Source organism: Antedon mediterranea, chromosome 6 (genome assembly GCF_964355755.1).
Source record: "Antedon mediterranea chromosome 6, ecAntMedi1.1, whole genome shotgun sequence".
Classification (NCBI taxonomy): domain Eukaryota; kingdom Metazoa; phylum Echinodermata; class Crinoidea; order Comatulida; family Antedonidae; genus Antedon; species Antedon mediterranea.
In genome coordinates, this window is record NC_092675.1 from 3,142,120 (window position 1) to 3,159,472 (window position 17,353).

Genomic DNA, 17,353 nt, shown 5'->3' on the forward strand with positions numbered 1-17,353 from the left:
TATTAAGGCTTTTTCATGTAGTATTATGACTAACTTAAATAAAGTAACTAAAAGTCTTAATAAAAATGTTTTTCTTTGAAGTTAAAGTTATAAAATTGTTCTTATGTTATTGCAATCCATAAAAGAATATTATGTATTTTTAATGCAAAAAAAAAAAGAGAACAATATGAATACAAAGAACAATGTCACGGAAAAATAAGCTCATTCTATGGTACCAGCAAAAAAAAAAATAAAAAAAATTCTTTGTTAAGATCAGAACTTTCTCATTCTTAGAAAAGTGTAAATGAGTTGCTTATCTCAAGGGCTTAAAAGGCCAGAATGACTATCAAATGCTGACCACATATGAATGAATTTGTTAGCTAAACTGCAGTCATCTGTGTAGTGTGGTCATAGAACAGGCGTCAATAATATTTACATGAAAACCACTAAAGCTAATTCACATCAGCCGGATTTGGGTATTAAATTTAAGTGAAGTGCACACAACTAACATGTAACAAAGAACTTGGCATATAGCAACTCTAGAGTTTGTAACAGAATCAACAATAAAATCAAATAACTACTGTACTACACAAGTACTGTAGGCCTATAGTATTAAAAATAAAATGAACCTTTTCAAAAAGAGCATTAGTTTCAAGAAGGAGGAAGTGTAGTGAGAACCAACAATACGATTGAAAATAAAATTTAATTTACTATGGACTAGTAGAGAGTTATTTTCTTGAATTTCGTAGTCTGAAACGCGCAATATTGCTTTTGAAAAACAGGGCCAGTTAATTCTAATAAGGACCACCATCAATTAATTCCTACTGGCCCTGCTGGCACACATTTTCAGCCCTGCAATTAATTATAGTATTAATTAAAACAAATAATATAATTTATAATCAGAGGAATAGATATCAAAATATTTGTATGGCAAAATACAAAATAAAAACATGCTAGACTTTTCCATATATTAACTAATCATATCATTATTTTCTGCATATTTCTGTCCTATGGTCTTTTTTATGTTTAACAATTTACAAATAATGAATTGTTTTCAAAAACCTATTTCTAAACTTGGTTGTCATTCATATTATTTTGAGATCATGTTGCAGGTAAAATATTGTTTCACATAAATTGTTAAAAAAAAGTTTTGATGATTGAGAATTTAAAAAGGAATCAATTGGGGTTTTTGTAAATCATTTTTTAGACGGTTTTTTTTTGTCAACAATTCTGTCACATTAGAAACACTCTAATCTAACTTACCGTAATCTAAAATCTAGCTCTCAATGAAAAACCAAACATTTAAGAATTATTTTAAGGCCTGTTTCTGCTGCATAAAAATAACCGGTTAAAATCGGTGTGAATAAATTAACTCCATTTTCTTGGCAGCAGAAACAGGACAAATTTGTGGTAACCGGTTAAAAGGCAGCGCAAAATAACCAGTTAAGAACACCCATTCAATTCGGTGTTAGAACGCCATTTAACCGGTTATCGCTGGGCAACAAATTTGCGTTATGCAGCAGAAACAGAACTTGAGTTCCTCTATAACATTTACCTGTCGACCAGGACCAATTCCTTTCACTATCACTCGCACCATTTTCACTCCCTTATCCAATGCTTTCTGTGGAATAAACAGAAGGAAAGATATTACATAATAAGGTTCATTATATAAAAAAAAACCCGACTTCCTGTTCAAAACAAATCCACCAATCAAAGTTTAGTTATCATACTGGAAATAGAATGATCCAATCACATTCTTTGATATAAATCGTTGTGTTGATTCATCCACTGGTTTGCAACACAGATGGAAGCTCTCAACATTTTTTTTTCATTTCTCTGATGAAACACTAGCGACAAAGAAATTACTGTATCTTTTTGAATAAAAGAAATTACCTTGGATTAGATATTTCCTGTAAAGGTAATTAGAGTTTGAACTTCTGCTTTGGGAATGAAAATAGTAAATAATGCTCTTTGTGTTTTTCACAGAGAAGGAAAATAATAAAGAATTGAATATCTTTGAATGCTGTTCCTCAAGCTCTGTCTACTACACTATCTTGACAAAAAATTGTGATGTGCCTAAACATGATAGTGATATGCCCAAATATGGTGTTAATATGATATATCATGTCTATATATGGGAACATCAAGTTTAATAGTGTAGACAGAGCTTAAGACCAAAACAAGTATGTAACGAAACGCAAGTATAGTTGACCAATCAAGTGATGGATTATTCAAACTGTCGCTTGTCATTGGTCAACAAACTTGTCAAATCTCTACAACCACAGAGTCTATCCGTTTGTTTAATTCTTTAACAACTATGTTGAGTAATTTCTAAACTACTTTTTACACATTCAGTAAAATTTCTTGCTGTATTTTACTGCATATCTATTTTTGTCTCATTGTTCCATAACTTTTTTATTTTTAATGTTTATGGTCAATTCTAAACGGAATCTTTTTTTTTATGACCGAAATTGGTAAACAAAGCGACTTTGTGATGGTACTCTGCAATCAGTACCGGACTACTGTATAAAAACAAAATTGGTCAAAGTGAATTGTAAGTGTTATGATGTGACATTCAAACGTAGTTATTGACATACTTACTGTAGCTGCGGCCATGGCCGCACTCTGTGCCGCGACACTTGTTCCTTTTTTGGCATTTTTAAATCCTTCAGTTCCCTAAAAACATTAGTAATCAACAGTAAACAAACAACTCATATATTCACATAATATTTTCACCATTATAAAATACTTATGATTTAATATGAACTTTGGTAACCTCGGTGACCAAAGCACTGTTGTAATTTCTGATTCTAAACCAAAATATTCAGTCACGTATACCAAATCTAACCCTGACCCTGAAGTGAGCAGAGCAGAGCCAAGCCAGTGTGATTGGCAGGGAGGGAGGCAGGTGGGGAAGGTTCCGGCACTAGCCATCACCTGGGAGGGCCTAAGACATCCTATGGGATGGTATGATATGTCTAGTTCAAGTATTTGTAATTTGGAATGTGTGTTTAGTAAAAACAGGTGAGTATCTAGGCCAGTTAGACTGTTGTTTACAACTATTTATAATTTAGAAAATACTAGTTGTTTATTTCAATAATCTACATTTCCGAAGCTACTGAGTGATAGGCCTACCAATCAATTTTTATAAAACTAACTATATTTTAATGACAATAACATTTCTTAATTAAGTCTTTTAAGATTTTTATTTAAAAATTATCTCATACGACTCACAAGGATAGTAAATAATATTATGTTTTTGTGTCGCATGCAGACAGTATAATATTATTTTTTCGCGTAGATATGATCAACAAATTTTGACGCAGGTGTAGTAGCGCATAGTACAGAGTGTGATTTAAAAACTGACATATCTGATGTGATGCAACCATACATTATATCATGTGGTCCTCTGACTGAATCAGTTTTTGAGGAGATGGGCGCCTAGTTCTCATAGTATGACCGAGTATGATTATCTAATAGTTTGTACCATACTAGAAGCGGTCTCTTATAAAATGGTCCCTTTATAACATTTTCAAACAAATTAACTGAAACTTTACCTAGAAATAGAACTTGTGTAAATGCTAAATTCTGAAGTAATTTTAAACTACCGTAATGGTTTCACAGACTTCCGACAAAAAAAGATATTTCAACGATGTACTTTACTACATCACTTACCTAAATACTGTACAACAAGCAGAAAATAATACCAAAAAAGATAGTAATGCAAGTTCAATCAGATATAAAAAAGGTATGCAAAGGATGTTTGAACAAGGGTGTGTTGCACTGCGGTAGAAATCACAACCGGTTGGCGGCGTGGCACGCGGGAATCACTTGGGAACAACACAGTAGATGACGTGACTGTGATTGGTCAATCTATCTTTAGTAAATTGATTGTTCGTGGGATGAAATAACAACTCGTCGAGTTTCTTGAAACCCGTCCAATTTTTGAATTTTTTTCTTCCCTCTGTTATTAGCATACTAGCACACACTATGATAACTACACAATGTTGTAATAATCAATGACATTTAAATGTGATTTCGTAAAGGTAAGTAGGTCTACTTAAAGAAGGTGAGAAAACTATAGGGGTTAAAGAAACTGTCAACACAGCCTACAGATATTTAAAGGGTAAGAAAGTATTGTGAATATTTATTGGTCAAAATAAGGGGTACAAGACCAAATCCGTAATTAGGAAGTATTATTTGGTTTACAGAAATTGTTTTTGTGGAAATAATTGAAATGGTTGTTATGTTCAAATACTTCAATTTTATAAAGTACCCTGCTTTGGGACACCCCTATTTACATGAAAAAATAATAAGGGGACACTTTTTTACTCCCAAAGGTATATCCTTATAAGGGTTCTATATAAAAATATAAAGCTAAAGCTATGTCTACTTTATCAAACCTTATGTGACAAAAAATGTGATGTGCCCATATATAGACATGATTTTTGCCATATCACTACATATTTGAGTATATCACTACCATATTTTGGTATATCACCACCATATTTGGGCGCATTCACACTTTTTTTTGTCAAACTAGTTTGATAGTGTAGACCAGAGCTTTAAAAGCAATATGCAATTCCATTTATTTTAATAATATTTTTATGTGTGGTGGTCCATCTTGTATTGATCATTAGAACAATACAGTTTGGCAAGACGATAAAAAAAAAATTACAGTCAGAACAATTAAATATTCAATTAAATATTGAATTTAAAAAATGTATATGAAATTTATTACTAAATAATATTTATAAATAATCAAAACCTTAATGATAGCATGGAATATGGAAGAGTGACATTACAAGAAGTTGGAAGGTCAAGATACTAAATAAGGGGAAAGGGGACAATACTTCCCAATAAGGCTGACTCTCTAGTGGTAATATGTCAATGCATGACTTCTATTTTGGTACCAACATTTTTATAGTGACTCACAGAAATAGTTTACGTAGGTACAAAAAATACAGAACTAAAATGAGTCACAATTTGGTCCTTGAGATGGATAGAATAAAAGCTAGTGTTTTATACTTACACATGATGCCTTCGATACAATATTACTTGTAACTAAAAGATAAAAGCAAAACATACAAATAATTTAAACATTTATATTTCCTTTTAATTTTATTTAATTGTAAATCTGACATGAAATAATCATTAATGATAAAAATGATAGATATATTGCAAGAACTGAAATTTGTAGATCAGCATAACATAGTGTTATTAATCTATTATTAACACTTTATTATATCATAAATCATAATATATGATAATCCATTTCAAACTTGAAACATGGAGGTAACACAACAGTAATTCAAAATACTATAAAAGGCAACAAAATCAAGTACTGTACAGTATTACACACATGCCAAGTGCTAGTCCCATGATTTTAAAGCATTGTATGGTAAATGGTATTTAATACCATCAACAATGTCACATGGTGTACAGTTAAACATAATATTTATAGTGAAATATAAAATGCTGCATTTATAGGACCCTGGTCGATCATTTATCATAAAATACTGTACTAAAAGAGCATACAATGATGATAATAAAGAACCACACATTAACACAATATTGACAAAACCATCCTGCTCTAAACAGATGAAAATGCAAACAAACTGTGGAAAATGTTAAAAACTATAAAATCACTTTTTGTGGTGTAATCATGAACATTTAAAATGCTGTATTATTTATACACAAACAATGGTAACAAACTGTAACACATGTCAAAGGTTAATGCCAACCCTGTTATATAACTGTGTGTGTTATATAAGATTTAGGGAATCATGTGACAATATCTGTAGAAAATGTACCCAGTACAGTATTAAAGGTACATTTTTACAGTTTATAAATTTGTTTGTACAGTAAAGTAAACTACTATACAGAGCAGTATATTTTAAGTTAAATTGTCAATTTTTACTGTACGATACAGTATATTTTGACAGTTTCTAAACTGCCAAACTGTGCTATATACAGTAGTGCAGTAATTTATATGGAGGTTTATAGACAGTCCGAAATGTATATTTGACAGTTTATGAACTGTCAAAATATACTGTACTGTACAGTACAGTATATTTGACAGTTTATGAACTGTCAAAATATACTGTACTGTACAGTACAGTATATTTGACAGTTTATGAACTGTCAAAATATACTGTACTGTACAGTACAGTATATTTTGCCGACAACTTTCCTCTTCAACAATAAACTCTTTTCATAGTACTTTGTACATACAGGTACAGTGTTTGTTTTTCAGTTCAACCTTGTATGACTTATTCAATAGAATGACAACAATGAACTAAAAATAAAGTTATAAAAAAACAATTATGAAACAACTTTATTATAGTTGATTCAAGATTAAGATGACAAATATGTACAACACAATGGAAATTTTCTAGCCAAAAAATAGAACGAAACAAAGATTTGGATGTCAAGAATAACAATGATTAAGGGTCTGTTTCTGCAAGAAGAAATCAATAATCAGTTATTTATGATTTTGATATTGCGCAAAAAATGCTACAAAATGTTGATTTGTTTTATTACGTAATTTTAGGCATAAAGGTTGGTCAATAACCACAGTACTTTGCAAAATGCAATTGCAGTTTGAACAACCTGTGAAAACAAAGTTTATACAAACAATAACAAAATTACGCAGCATAAAGTTGGTAAATGTAGACCCAGGGTCTCAAATTAGACTCTAAGTAGGATTCGATTCTTCTGCATTTGGTGAATTACTTTCTGGTGTTTGTGTGTGAAATGACAATGACAAATACTAATAATCTTAATTATAATTGTGTAAAAAGTATATAGGGTATTTAACTCTGATGTGAACAATATTTAAGATCAATCTTGTCTATAATATGATTTTGAAGATACAGTATGTCTAGCTGATAAAAATTCAAGACGACTAACTAGTAACAGTACTTATGAAATAAATTTAAATAGGTAATTTAAATGCCAGACATCTATAGATCTAAATACTGTTTACAAATGTTATGGATAAAATAAGATCACATGTTTACAGTGCACAGATGTTTATACCATTTTACTTTAATATCCTCAAATGATTTATTTCATTTATTTTTTTCAAATATGATATTTTGATCATATTTAACCATTTTGATGAATTGTAATGTCCATACAGCATATACATTATCTATTTATTTCATCTATTTTAAATAAATAAAAACAAAATAATAAGGTTATGGTTTATCTGACTATCCAGAGTATAACAAATATGGTAAAAAGTTAAAATGCAATGTCTATTACCCCCTCCCCAAACAAGAATGTCTGCTATACTTGTACCTGAAGTGATAAATAAATAAATAAATTATACAATGAATGAAATATGTATTTAGTAAATTAAACTTACTTCAAAGTACACAACATGTCATGTGTTATATAACATAGGACACAATTCATTATATGAAAATGAAAAGCATATTCCAAAATAAAAGGCCATTGATCCTTTAAGGGTAGATCTCCTCTTCTTGTTAAAAAAAACCTTGCCCGGCAAGCTAAAGTGCTTTGGTCTGTTTCTCTCTACTGGTAAGCATGAAATGAAGTGGAAATAGGAAGTGGTTGAGCTGGACCCAAAAGCACTTTATGACTCAGAACCACATGCCAATGTCCCATACCTGTGGCTAGCTTTTTGCTATTTGATTGGTTGCTTGTATTTCCTATAATCTACTTTGGTATGACTACCTTTGAAAGATATTAACAATGTAAAGAATGTTACCTAATGATTCATTTTCAATAATTAACCATTGCAAGTAGAATGTACACATCAATCAGATGACACTTTATAAATTCAACATTGATATTTGCAAGATAGGAAATGGCTTTAGCAGGCTGCAGATTGTACAGCTTTAAATTAATGGTTATCAAACCTATTTATGTAATACAGTAATACTATTTCAGCTTATGTATTGTACTGTACTTTATATTCAAACAACCTATTATATCAAATTCCACCTTTAATATTTAATAAAATAGAATAAAACATAAGAAATTAATTAGTATTTTTTTTAAATAAAAAGTACTATACTTAGATATGAAATGAGTTTTCAAATGGAGATTTATGAAAATTATCAGAGGTTTATTCATAGTATTATGCACTTTTCAATTGTATGACCCACTATACGACCCCCGGGAGAGGTGCGTCATTTGTCCGATGTGCGTCATACTTTTGAATACCATGACGCACCCGTGCGTCAAAAAGGTGACTTACCTTTAGGTGACCAGGACGCACCCATTTTGACGCACTGTGACCATGTTGTTTATGATATGGTGGGTGGTAAAGTGACGGACATTGACACACCTTGTTTATTGATGTGACGTACCATCTAGGTTTTTTGACGCACCCCTGCGTCAGTAATTCTTTGTAAATGACGCACCTCTCTCGGGGGTCGTTTAGTGGGTCATACAATTGACAAGTGCATTATTAGTACTAAAGCTTTGTCTACACACTATCAAACTAGTTTGACAAAAGCGTTTCTTTTTGTCACATAAAGTTTGATATTGTTTGGATATTCATTTTTTAGAAGCTTTGCTATTTGCTGTGATGTACCAACATGAGAGAGTGATGAATGTTTTCGTTTATAAACTCTGAATGCTTGATGACTACGAGTATGAAATTCTTAATTTTTTTTTTAAATACGAAAACATTTATCTAAACATTTATGCGGAAGGAAATATGACTTTAACTTCAACATTTGGCCTACAGTAATATAAAGAACATACTAGTGTCTTTAATATTTTAATCATGAATATTGGAATCAAATCTTCACACAATTAGGACAGTGGTATAGAACAAAGTTCAATGAGCGTTTAGTGCAAATACACCAACAAACATTGTTTACAGTGTATTTATTATCTTTGTACAAGTAGATATCTCAAAACGCATACTAAAGTGATAAAATACTGTTAATTTGCATGGTTGAGAATTAGTAAAATGTGATGCAATCTCAATTGCTATACTTTAACATTGGTAAAAATGATGAACTAAATGTTTAACTGACAATACAAGTTAGTTCACCAATCATAAGCAACAGTTTGTTTGGTCAAATTACTTTTGTTGTATCTACAGTATGTCGTCTTTGCTTTGAATCCAAGTGTGAAACAAGTCCAAGATTGCCACAAAACAAAAGCTCACTAATATGTCATTACATTTTCTTGGTCGGGCCTGTACTCTATGATAGTTTATGTATTCAATAGGCTGGGTGTCCCTTAAAATTAAATTTCATTTTCTTTTTTGATTTCTAGTATCTCCACACCTGTGGTGAACCTAACCTGAACAGCACATTAAAAAGAACCAACAAAATGATAAACGGCAAGAATCAAACATCACAATGATTTTAAACCCACCACATCATTTCTGTGTGATGATGGATTGGTATTAATGTATAACAAATTTTAATATAAATTTATAAGTTTAAATAAAGTAAAAAAATAATTTTGTATCCAAAGTGTTGATATCCAACTTAAGCAATGAAGGAACATATTGCAAGTTAATCATTATTTTTGTGGAATATTTCTATTTTTATGGTCCCTTATGTTTTTACTACCGTAGTTCCTCGGGTATAATCCCACCCCCGACTTTACGATTACCTTCACACGCAAGCATATCCCCGGGCAAAGTCCCAGTGTATAATTTTACATTAGGCCAGCGGTGGGCCTAGGCCTACTGTAGCTAGCTAGGACGACGTCAATTTCTCACCAAAAAAATAGAGTGATTTCCCTAAATTTGGCTGACTTAAAACTCATCATAAACATTGTTAAGTTGAATACAACCTTAAGGCTAGCATGCCCCGATCGTCACGTTCTGTACATCCTTTCGCCGTCGTGTACATTCTTTCTTGTTGTTTACACTACTGTGCATGCTTGATTACCGTAAAAAAAACACCGCCCTCTATACCGACCAGCTTGTGCACAGTAGAGTTTGTGTCACATGCAACAACATGCGATTTACACAGAGAGCTCGAGCATGTGAGTGAACATGGAGAACTCGTATGATCGAGTTCATGTCGATTTAGGAAGCTAGGCCTAGATCACATTTTAGGGTATTTTTTAAGTAGAAATCTCGGGGAAAATCTATACGGTAGGCATAGCACAGGTAAGACCAATTAGGCCGCCTAGGCCTAGATGGCCTGGCCGTCTAATTGCTAGGCCTACATCGGAATATAGCTTTTAGATAGCCTAAATCGTAGCTAGAAGAAATATCGTCATTTTCAGTTCATGCAGCGGGAAATCCCCGGGTATAGTCCCACCTCCCAAATTCAGGCAAATTTCACGTACAAGGGGGGTGGGATTATACCCGGGGAACTACGGTAATTATATATTTTTTTCATCTATGGCTTTAATTGTAAAGTCATATACTGTACTGAATAATTTCCATTAAAAACCACAACTGATTTTGTTTAGTGCTTTACTCACACATTAATCAAGATCTTTAGAATAATTAACTGAAAACCTATCTGTTGTGGTTTCTTTTGTTTGATTTCAAAGCTCAGGTCATTCAACTTTAGTCATCTCAAAAAAACCAAGAAAACAATAGTCATATATAACTAGTGAACAATTTCAATATTGTCATCTACAGTATTATATTAGTAATTTGGCAACACTACAACTAAGCTCGTTGCTTAATAATTAAACAAAGGCGTGATTGTAAGACGATGGTGGTTTTGAAATATTTCAAATTTAATGATTTATTTCTATGGTAGCCATTTAATGATTTATCATTAATTGAATTAATTAATTTATAAGATCATTCCTGTAATAGTGCAACAGTGAAATTAATGCACATTGTAAGCGAGTGCTGCTAAACAAAAAGAGCCTAACTGAACTACATAGTACAATTTTCCCATTAGGTAGATAGCAAAAAAAAAGGACATACAGTACAGTATCACATTTTACAATTTTTACGCCGTTGTTTTATAACTTTAAAAACAACACAATTCAATGGTTAGTTGTAAGATAATAATAACAGATTCAAATATCCTGCCTCACCTATGTTTTAACAAAAAAAAAAATGTAAATAATGAAAAGTCGACACACCTTTAAAGATCACGACAGATCCTTATGACTCGGCAAACTCAATGATTTTTAAAATATTATTTATTTGTTTACTGCTTTTAATTCAGAAAACAATTGCTAATTGATATACTGTGAGATCAAATAAGGATCTCAGTCTTTGCTGAAATGATTATGTGCTGTGATAAAGACATTTGAATACAAATTATGTTATTTAAAGGCATAATGTTAATTATTTAATGATACAGAACAATTAACAATAAAAGTATTTCTATTATTATAATGTAGATTCAGATTGAGATTTATTGAGCAATCGTATAAAAATACCTGAAAAGTACTTTAACAGAAAGACAATTAAGATAAAAAATCTCAACGTATTGTTGCGCTATGACTCCTAACACGACACCTCGTGTAAGTGGACATCTCCTTCAATGGTAACAAATGCCCAGTGCCTGAAAACTGAGACGTCTCCGCATTGAGAATGCCACAAAATATTGGACATGAGCAATGGCGCAGATCCTGGCGAACGAGGGGGTTCCCTCACCCCCATATCTACATATTATGGCTGAACCTATGTTGGAGGTACATAGGAAGAAGCATACATGAAAGGTATGGTGCCAGACATTTTTTTTTATACAACCAATGCTATTCATTACAAATATCAATACCATTTGCAAACCAAATCAATTATTTTAATTATTGCTTAAATCACTGTTTCATTTTGAAAAACATAACTGCCAAAAATTAAATCAGTAGGTTATACAACCATCTGTTGAATATCTCTGGTAGTGGTATTATTAGTTCATGAAATTGCCTTGTGAACATCAGACGCCAGGAGGGGGAAGCTGTGTGGGTGGACTTCTCACGATTTCCTTAACCTAGCAGCGAGTCTTTACATTATCATTACTGTATATCTTTTTAAAACTAAACCTTACTTTAATTTTATTATTTTTTTGTATTATGTGGTTTAGATGTCAGGGCTAGTGCAAGGGTAAGCCACAGATGGATGTCAAGCTTTGTTCAGGTCAATTTTATACTGTACAGTTGGTTAATAAATTTTTATTTTAATAGATTTTGTAAACTAATTATTGTTTTTGGCTTTTGATTGTGTATTATTGATAAACATAAATTGGTATCCTATCCTGTGGAGGAATTAAAGAAATATTTTCAAATTGGGGACTATAAAATAATTATGAAACCGATTTAATAATTTTACTTTACTATTATAAACTTTTCACAAACATTATGACTGCTTGATTTCCAAAAATTGCAACTTTATGGATATGTAGAAATAAAAGCAGAAAGCATAAATATTTACCTTCTTTCTGAAGCTCTGTCTACACTATCAAACTTTATGTGACAAAAAATGTACCCATATATGGACATGATGATGTCATCACTACTAATACTATTAATTATCATATTTAAGCTTATCAACTACCATATTTGGGCACATAAAACTAGTTTGATAGTGTAGACAGAGCTTTAATCACTGCTTGAATTGCGATCTTTATGGGTATACTGTAGAAATAAGAGCAGAAAGCATCAATCTTTTTCTTCTAATACAGGAGCATTATTATCCCATTATTGAACCCTACAGAGAGAGGAAATGCTGGATTTTCTTGGAAAAAGAATAATAAAAAGCAGGCCAAATCACCAAGTGATGGTCAAGTAATTTATCATTCACCATGACCCTTGACATTTTACAATAAAATATTACTTTCTAATGACAAGCAGATGCATTGCTAACCACTGATGTTCATGTGATAATTTGATTCAATATAATCTTTTTGAAAATAGTATTAAATAATTATATATACACTATTGTACTTAACCAACATTGATTAAATAAAAAGTTCATTTTAATTAATAGATTCTGATTCCAGTATTGATGTATTGTTCCCTTTAAAAAAAACCAATTTTTTAAAATTGTTGTTATTGAATATGCCATTTTAAAATTGTTGAAAAAAAAATGTATTTACCTAAAAAACTGTTATTTAAAGCAAAAAAGTAATCAAAGCGTGGAAAGAAACTGGCCACCCTACCTACCACATGCCAAGACATATCAATGAGCTTACATTACAGTAATCCTTTACGTTATGAATTAAATACTGGACTAAAATTGTATATAACACCAAAGAAAACAAAACCTGAATATTAATATCTGATAATTCATAATGAGATATTACAAACATTAATGTAATAACTGTCATGATGTATTTATGATGTACAGTACATGGTCATCACAAAGAGAAAGTATGTAAAGTCTAATGATTAATAGCTATCCTTTGAATCATTCATTGGTTGTATATTAGTCACATTCATAGAAGCCATTAATTAGTGCTTTCAATGTTGATACTGACGTGATATAATGTGCAGCAAAAAAAAGAAAAAAATTACTCAAATTAATAACATAAGACCGGGTATAATTCCCATGCTTTAGTATGTTCTCATCCTCTTATTTAAGCTAAATTAAGTTCAATATTGTTAATAATGTAAGAAATAAATTGATGAAAATTACTGTATTACCGGTAAGGCTCTGTCTACATTATCAAATTATTTTGACAAAAAAGTGTGATGTGCTCAAATACAGTATAGTATTAATACGATGTCATCATGTCCATATTTGGGCACATCACATTTTTTTGTCAAATAAAGTTTGATAGTGTAGACAGAGCTTAAGAAGACCATAATTTAGTAACATTTTAATAATTCAGATTTAAGTCGTTGGTAAAGTTCATTAATGTAATTTGACTAAAATCCCATTTCTAATTTTTAGGCAACATTCATAATATTAATTTAGTGGGCCCTTTTGAAATTAATATCGAACAGCAGAAAACAATTTTACTGTAGGTAGGCCTATATAAATAGTATTTGCCACTCATATACAAAATAATATTTGCCACTGATATACAGGTTTAATGGTTATTCAACTACATAGTATCAACATAGTAATGTACTGTAGAGGGCGCAATTACTTCCCATGTGTACTTTTTTCACACTACTGTAGTATAGTAGTAGTACAGTATAGTAGTACAGTATACTGTACAGTATAGTAGTACAGTATAGTAGTAGTACCATCATATCAATATAGCATTCAGATATTTTTATTACAAAGTGAATACAATGCCATGGTCTGTCTGCTGAATTCTGGATAATGTACAGTGGACGAAAAAATATGAATATTAATGTATTTGAAATATTGAGAGAATAAAGAATCTAATGTATATTTATGTATAATTTCAATATCTCCAGGACTGAATGAAGAAGGTAAAATTTTGATGAGAATATTTTTAAGAGATACATATGTGGCAATGATCGAAAAGTAAATAACTAATTTGCATATTCATGAGGATGACTAAAATAATAGCCATTACAACGGGCAACATCGATTCTGTCCGTTGTCATCATATATATTTATATATCACTAGGGAGGTTGACGTTAATGGGATAAAGATGAAATTTGGCCCTCCGGGAGATCTAATGAGATAAACAATTTTGTTTTGTATTTTTGGACATCATGTCCACTAAAGTAAAGTACATCAATTAATATATAAGGTAACAATAAACATACTGTATATACTACAACAAAAACATAAACAAACAATTTCAAATTAAAGTATAACTTTTAAATAAAACCTATGTTTTTTAAATTATAACTAAATTCTGTTTATATTTTGGATGTCTCTTCTTTCATTTACAGTATGGTTCATATTCAATTCAATTCAACAAGACAATTGTCCATATGGTATAATACATTACACAAAAAAAAAGATGGAGAGAGGACCAAAACTTTTATCTATTGGTATATAATGCCTCTCTCCATTTGTAGTACATGTTTGAATCAATCAACAAATATTTATATACAAATTAACATTCTGTTTTCGCTTTTCATTATTCTTGTAAGAAATCGGTAAGTCGAAATCCTTAAATATTCATAAAATGATGGAATATGGTTTTCCACAAACAAATTCCTCGCACTAACAAATCTGGGTTGTCCCAACAACCACTGGAAAGCGGCATATGTGTAAAATACACAAAGATGAGACTTTTCCCATTACTACCGTAAAATATTTTTGATAGAACCACTAATAAAAGCATGAATTGAATGATTAATATTGTCGGATTGGAAAGGCAGACATGTAAAATATGTATGGTTATAATTATTATTATTATTATTATTATGAAATTATAAAACTTTATTTCAGATTTTCCACAGTATAAAAATATATAAAGTTAGCAAAACATTTAAACTATCAACAAAATATCATAAAAAATAATGGGCAGTACGAAAAAAAAAACAAAAAAAAAACTGAAACACGATCTCAAGTATCTCATCCATGTGGCATAAACTTTTGATCCAATCATATTCATACTAGATTGTACAACAACCTTTTTTCACAAAGAACTTTAAATTCAGTGTTACAATAATATGGTTTTAAAGCACACATAACATGCTGCTGGCACTATCCTAAAAATCAGCCTTCCATGAAAACTAAAAGCTAGTACTGGATAACAATTTATATTGCATAAAATCCTCATAAAATGCAAATATAATATTTCAATTCTCAAAAGGTCCCAACGGATACCTTGCAAAATCTGAAGCCTGCTAGATTCAGAGGGACAGCCATAAAAAAACTTGTTAAGATATAAATGATCCATGTTTTCTTGGAACAAGCATCTAAAGCCCTGTCTACACTATCAAACTTTATGTGACAAAAAAATGTGATGTGCCCAAATATGGACATGATGATGTCATATCGCTACCGTATTTGTGCACATCACACTTTTTTTTAAACTAGTTTGATATTGTAGACAGAGCTGAATGATATTAAGAAAATTATCACCTGTAGGATCAACCACTATCATATTTGGGCACATCACTACATTATTTGGGCACATCACACTTTTTTGGTCAAACTATAGTTTGATAGTGTAGACAGAGCTTAAAGCCCTGTCCACACTATCAAACTTTATGTGATAAAAAAATGTGATGTGCCTATACGGACATGATGATGTCATATCACTACCATATTTGGGCACATCAACCTTTTTTTTTTAAACAAGTTTGATATTTTAGACAGAGCTTTATAATATTTTAAAGAAAATTCTCACCTGTAGGATCAACCACTACAACAAGGGTATTGTTCCATGTTGCCCTGATGTGCGCAATTGCAATATCATCAAAAGGGACTCCATTAAAAACTAGTGAATCTTCACCTATTCTTGAAGGTTTTCTGTAAAAAAAAAAAAATTGTAACGATTACTTGACTAATATTTTGTCTGCAGTAATTTTGCAAATATATTCTATCCTAAAGTATCATCTTTGTTGTTTGGCGAAAAAAATAAATATAACAAATCGTACAGATAAATAATAATAATATAATAATAATATCCTGAATTTATATAGCACCTAATGTTGTGAAACCTCTAAGCGCTGAACATTATTACCCCAGTCATTTTGCAACAAACACGTATGGAAACATACTCCCATAATGGAAGAGAAACAACCCCACGTTTCTGTTCTGTATACTATGTTACCATTACTGTATATAAAATCGGTATTTGCATTTCAATCCCCTGATAACCAAGGATTCAGACGAGAATAAATTCAAACAGCATGAAGGTTTGAAATCCAATTGAGAGTAGACCATGGCTCAGTGGTTAACATGCTTGAATTATAATCTCATAAGGCAATTTTAATGATATTAAAGTGACCAGTAATCGAGTAAAGATATCATAAATCACAATGCAAATGTAAGTACATTTATATCCAAGCCATACAGCACAAAGAGCTATGGTTAACACCTCATACCCAGTAGTATAAGAAGTGAGTGTGAAATTCCCCTGTATGGATTCTGGTATATTGCTGGCTAGCATTGGATTATTGTATGTTTTAATACTGTAGTTAAATGCCTGTACAAAAGATTTGTACACTAATGAGACAAGCTATTGCTTCTGGTGCGGGCCCCAGTTGTTGTCATAACAACTGAATAAATGTGTATATGAATGAATGAAAAAACATTGTAAACTTGTAAACATTTGAAAAATAACATTGAATTTTTAATACTGTACGTCTAACTAGGACTCCCAGCATACATTTCATTAAACTTTCCCAGCTTAAATTAAAGTTCATTTCACACTGTATAGCAATAACTATAGCAATGACCTACTGTAAACCAGTATTGATAAGGTGGTCTTCTACTGTAGCATAATTTTCATAAGGGCTTTTCCCAGCTGAAATTAAAGTTCATTTCACACTGTTAATGTCAGAAAGATGTGCACATGTGTTACAAATCTTGTAATTTGTTGGCTTTTCATACTGTAATGTACATATAAAGGT

At 31.2% G+C, this 17,353-nt stretch overlaps 1 protein-coding gene across 1 annotated transcript in view; it reads right to left on the bottom strand.

Moving 5' to 3' along the window:
* The window catches only part of LOC140050962 (small ribosomal subunit protein uS11-like), a 45,981-nt gene that overhangs the window by 4,525 nt on the left and 24,103 nt on the right, over positions 1-17,353 (bottom strand). The window contains exons 3-6 of the mRNA XM_072095988.1: positions 16,126-16,247; positions 5,012-5,043; positions 2,581-2,655; positions 1,535-1,600 (exon numbers count right to left, since the gene is read on the bottom strand). Coding sequence (XP_071952089.1) covers positions 1,535-1,600; positions 2,581-2,655; positions 5,012-5,043; positions 16,126-16,247 — 295 coding nt within the window. The remainder of the gene's footprint in view (positions 1-1,534; positions 1,601-2,580; positions 2,656-5,011; positions 5,044-16,125; positions 16,248-17,353) is intronic.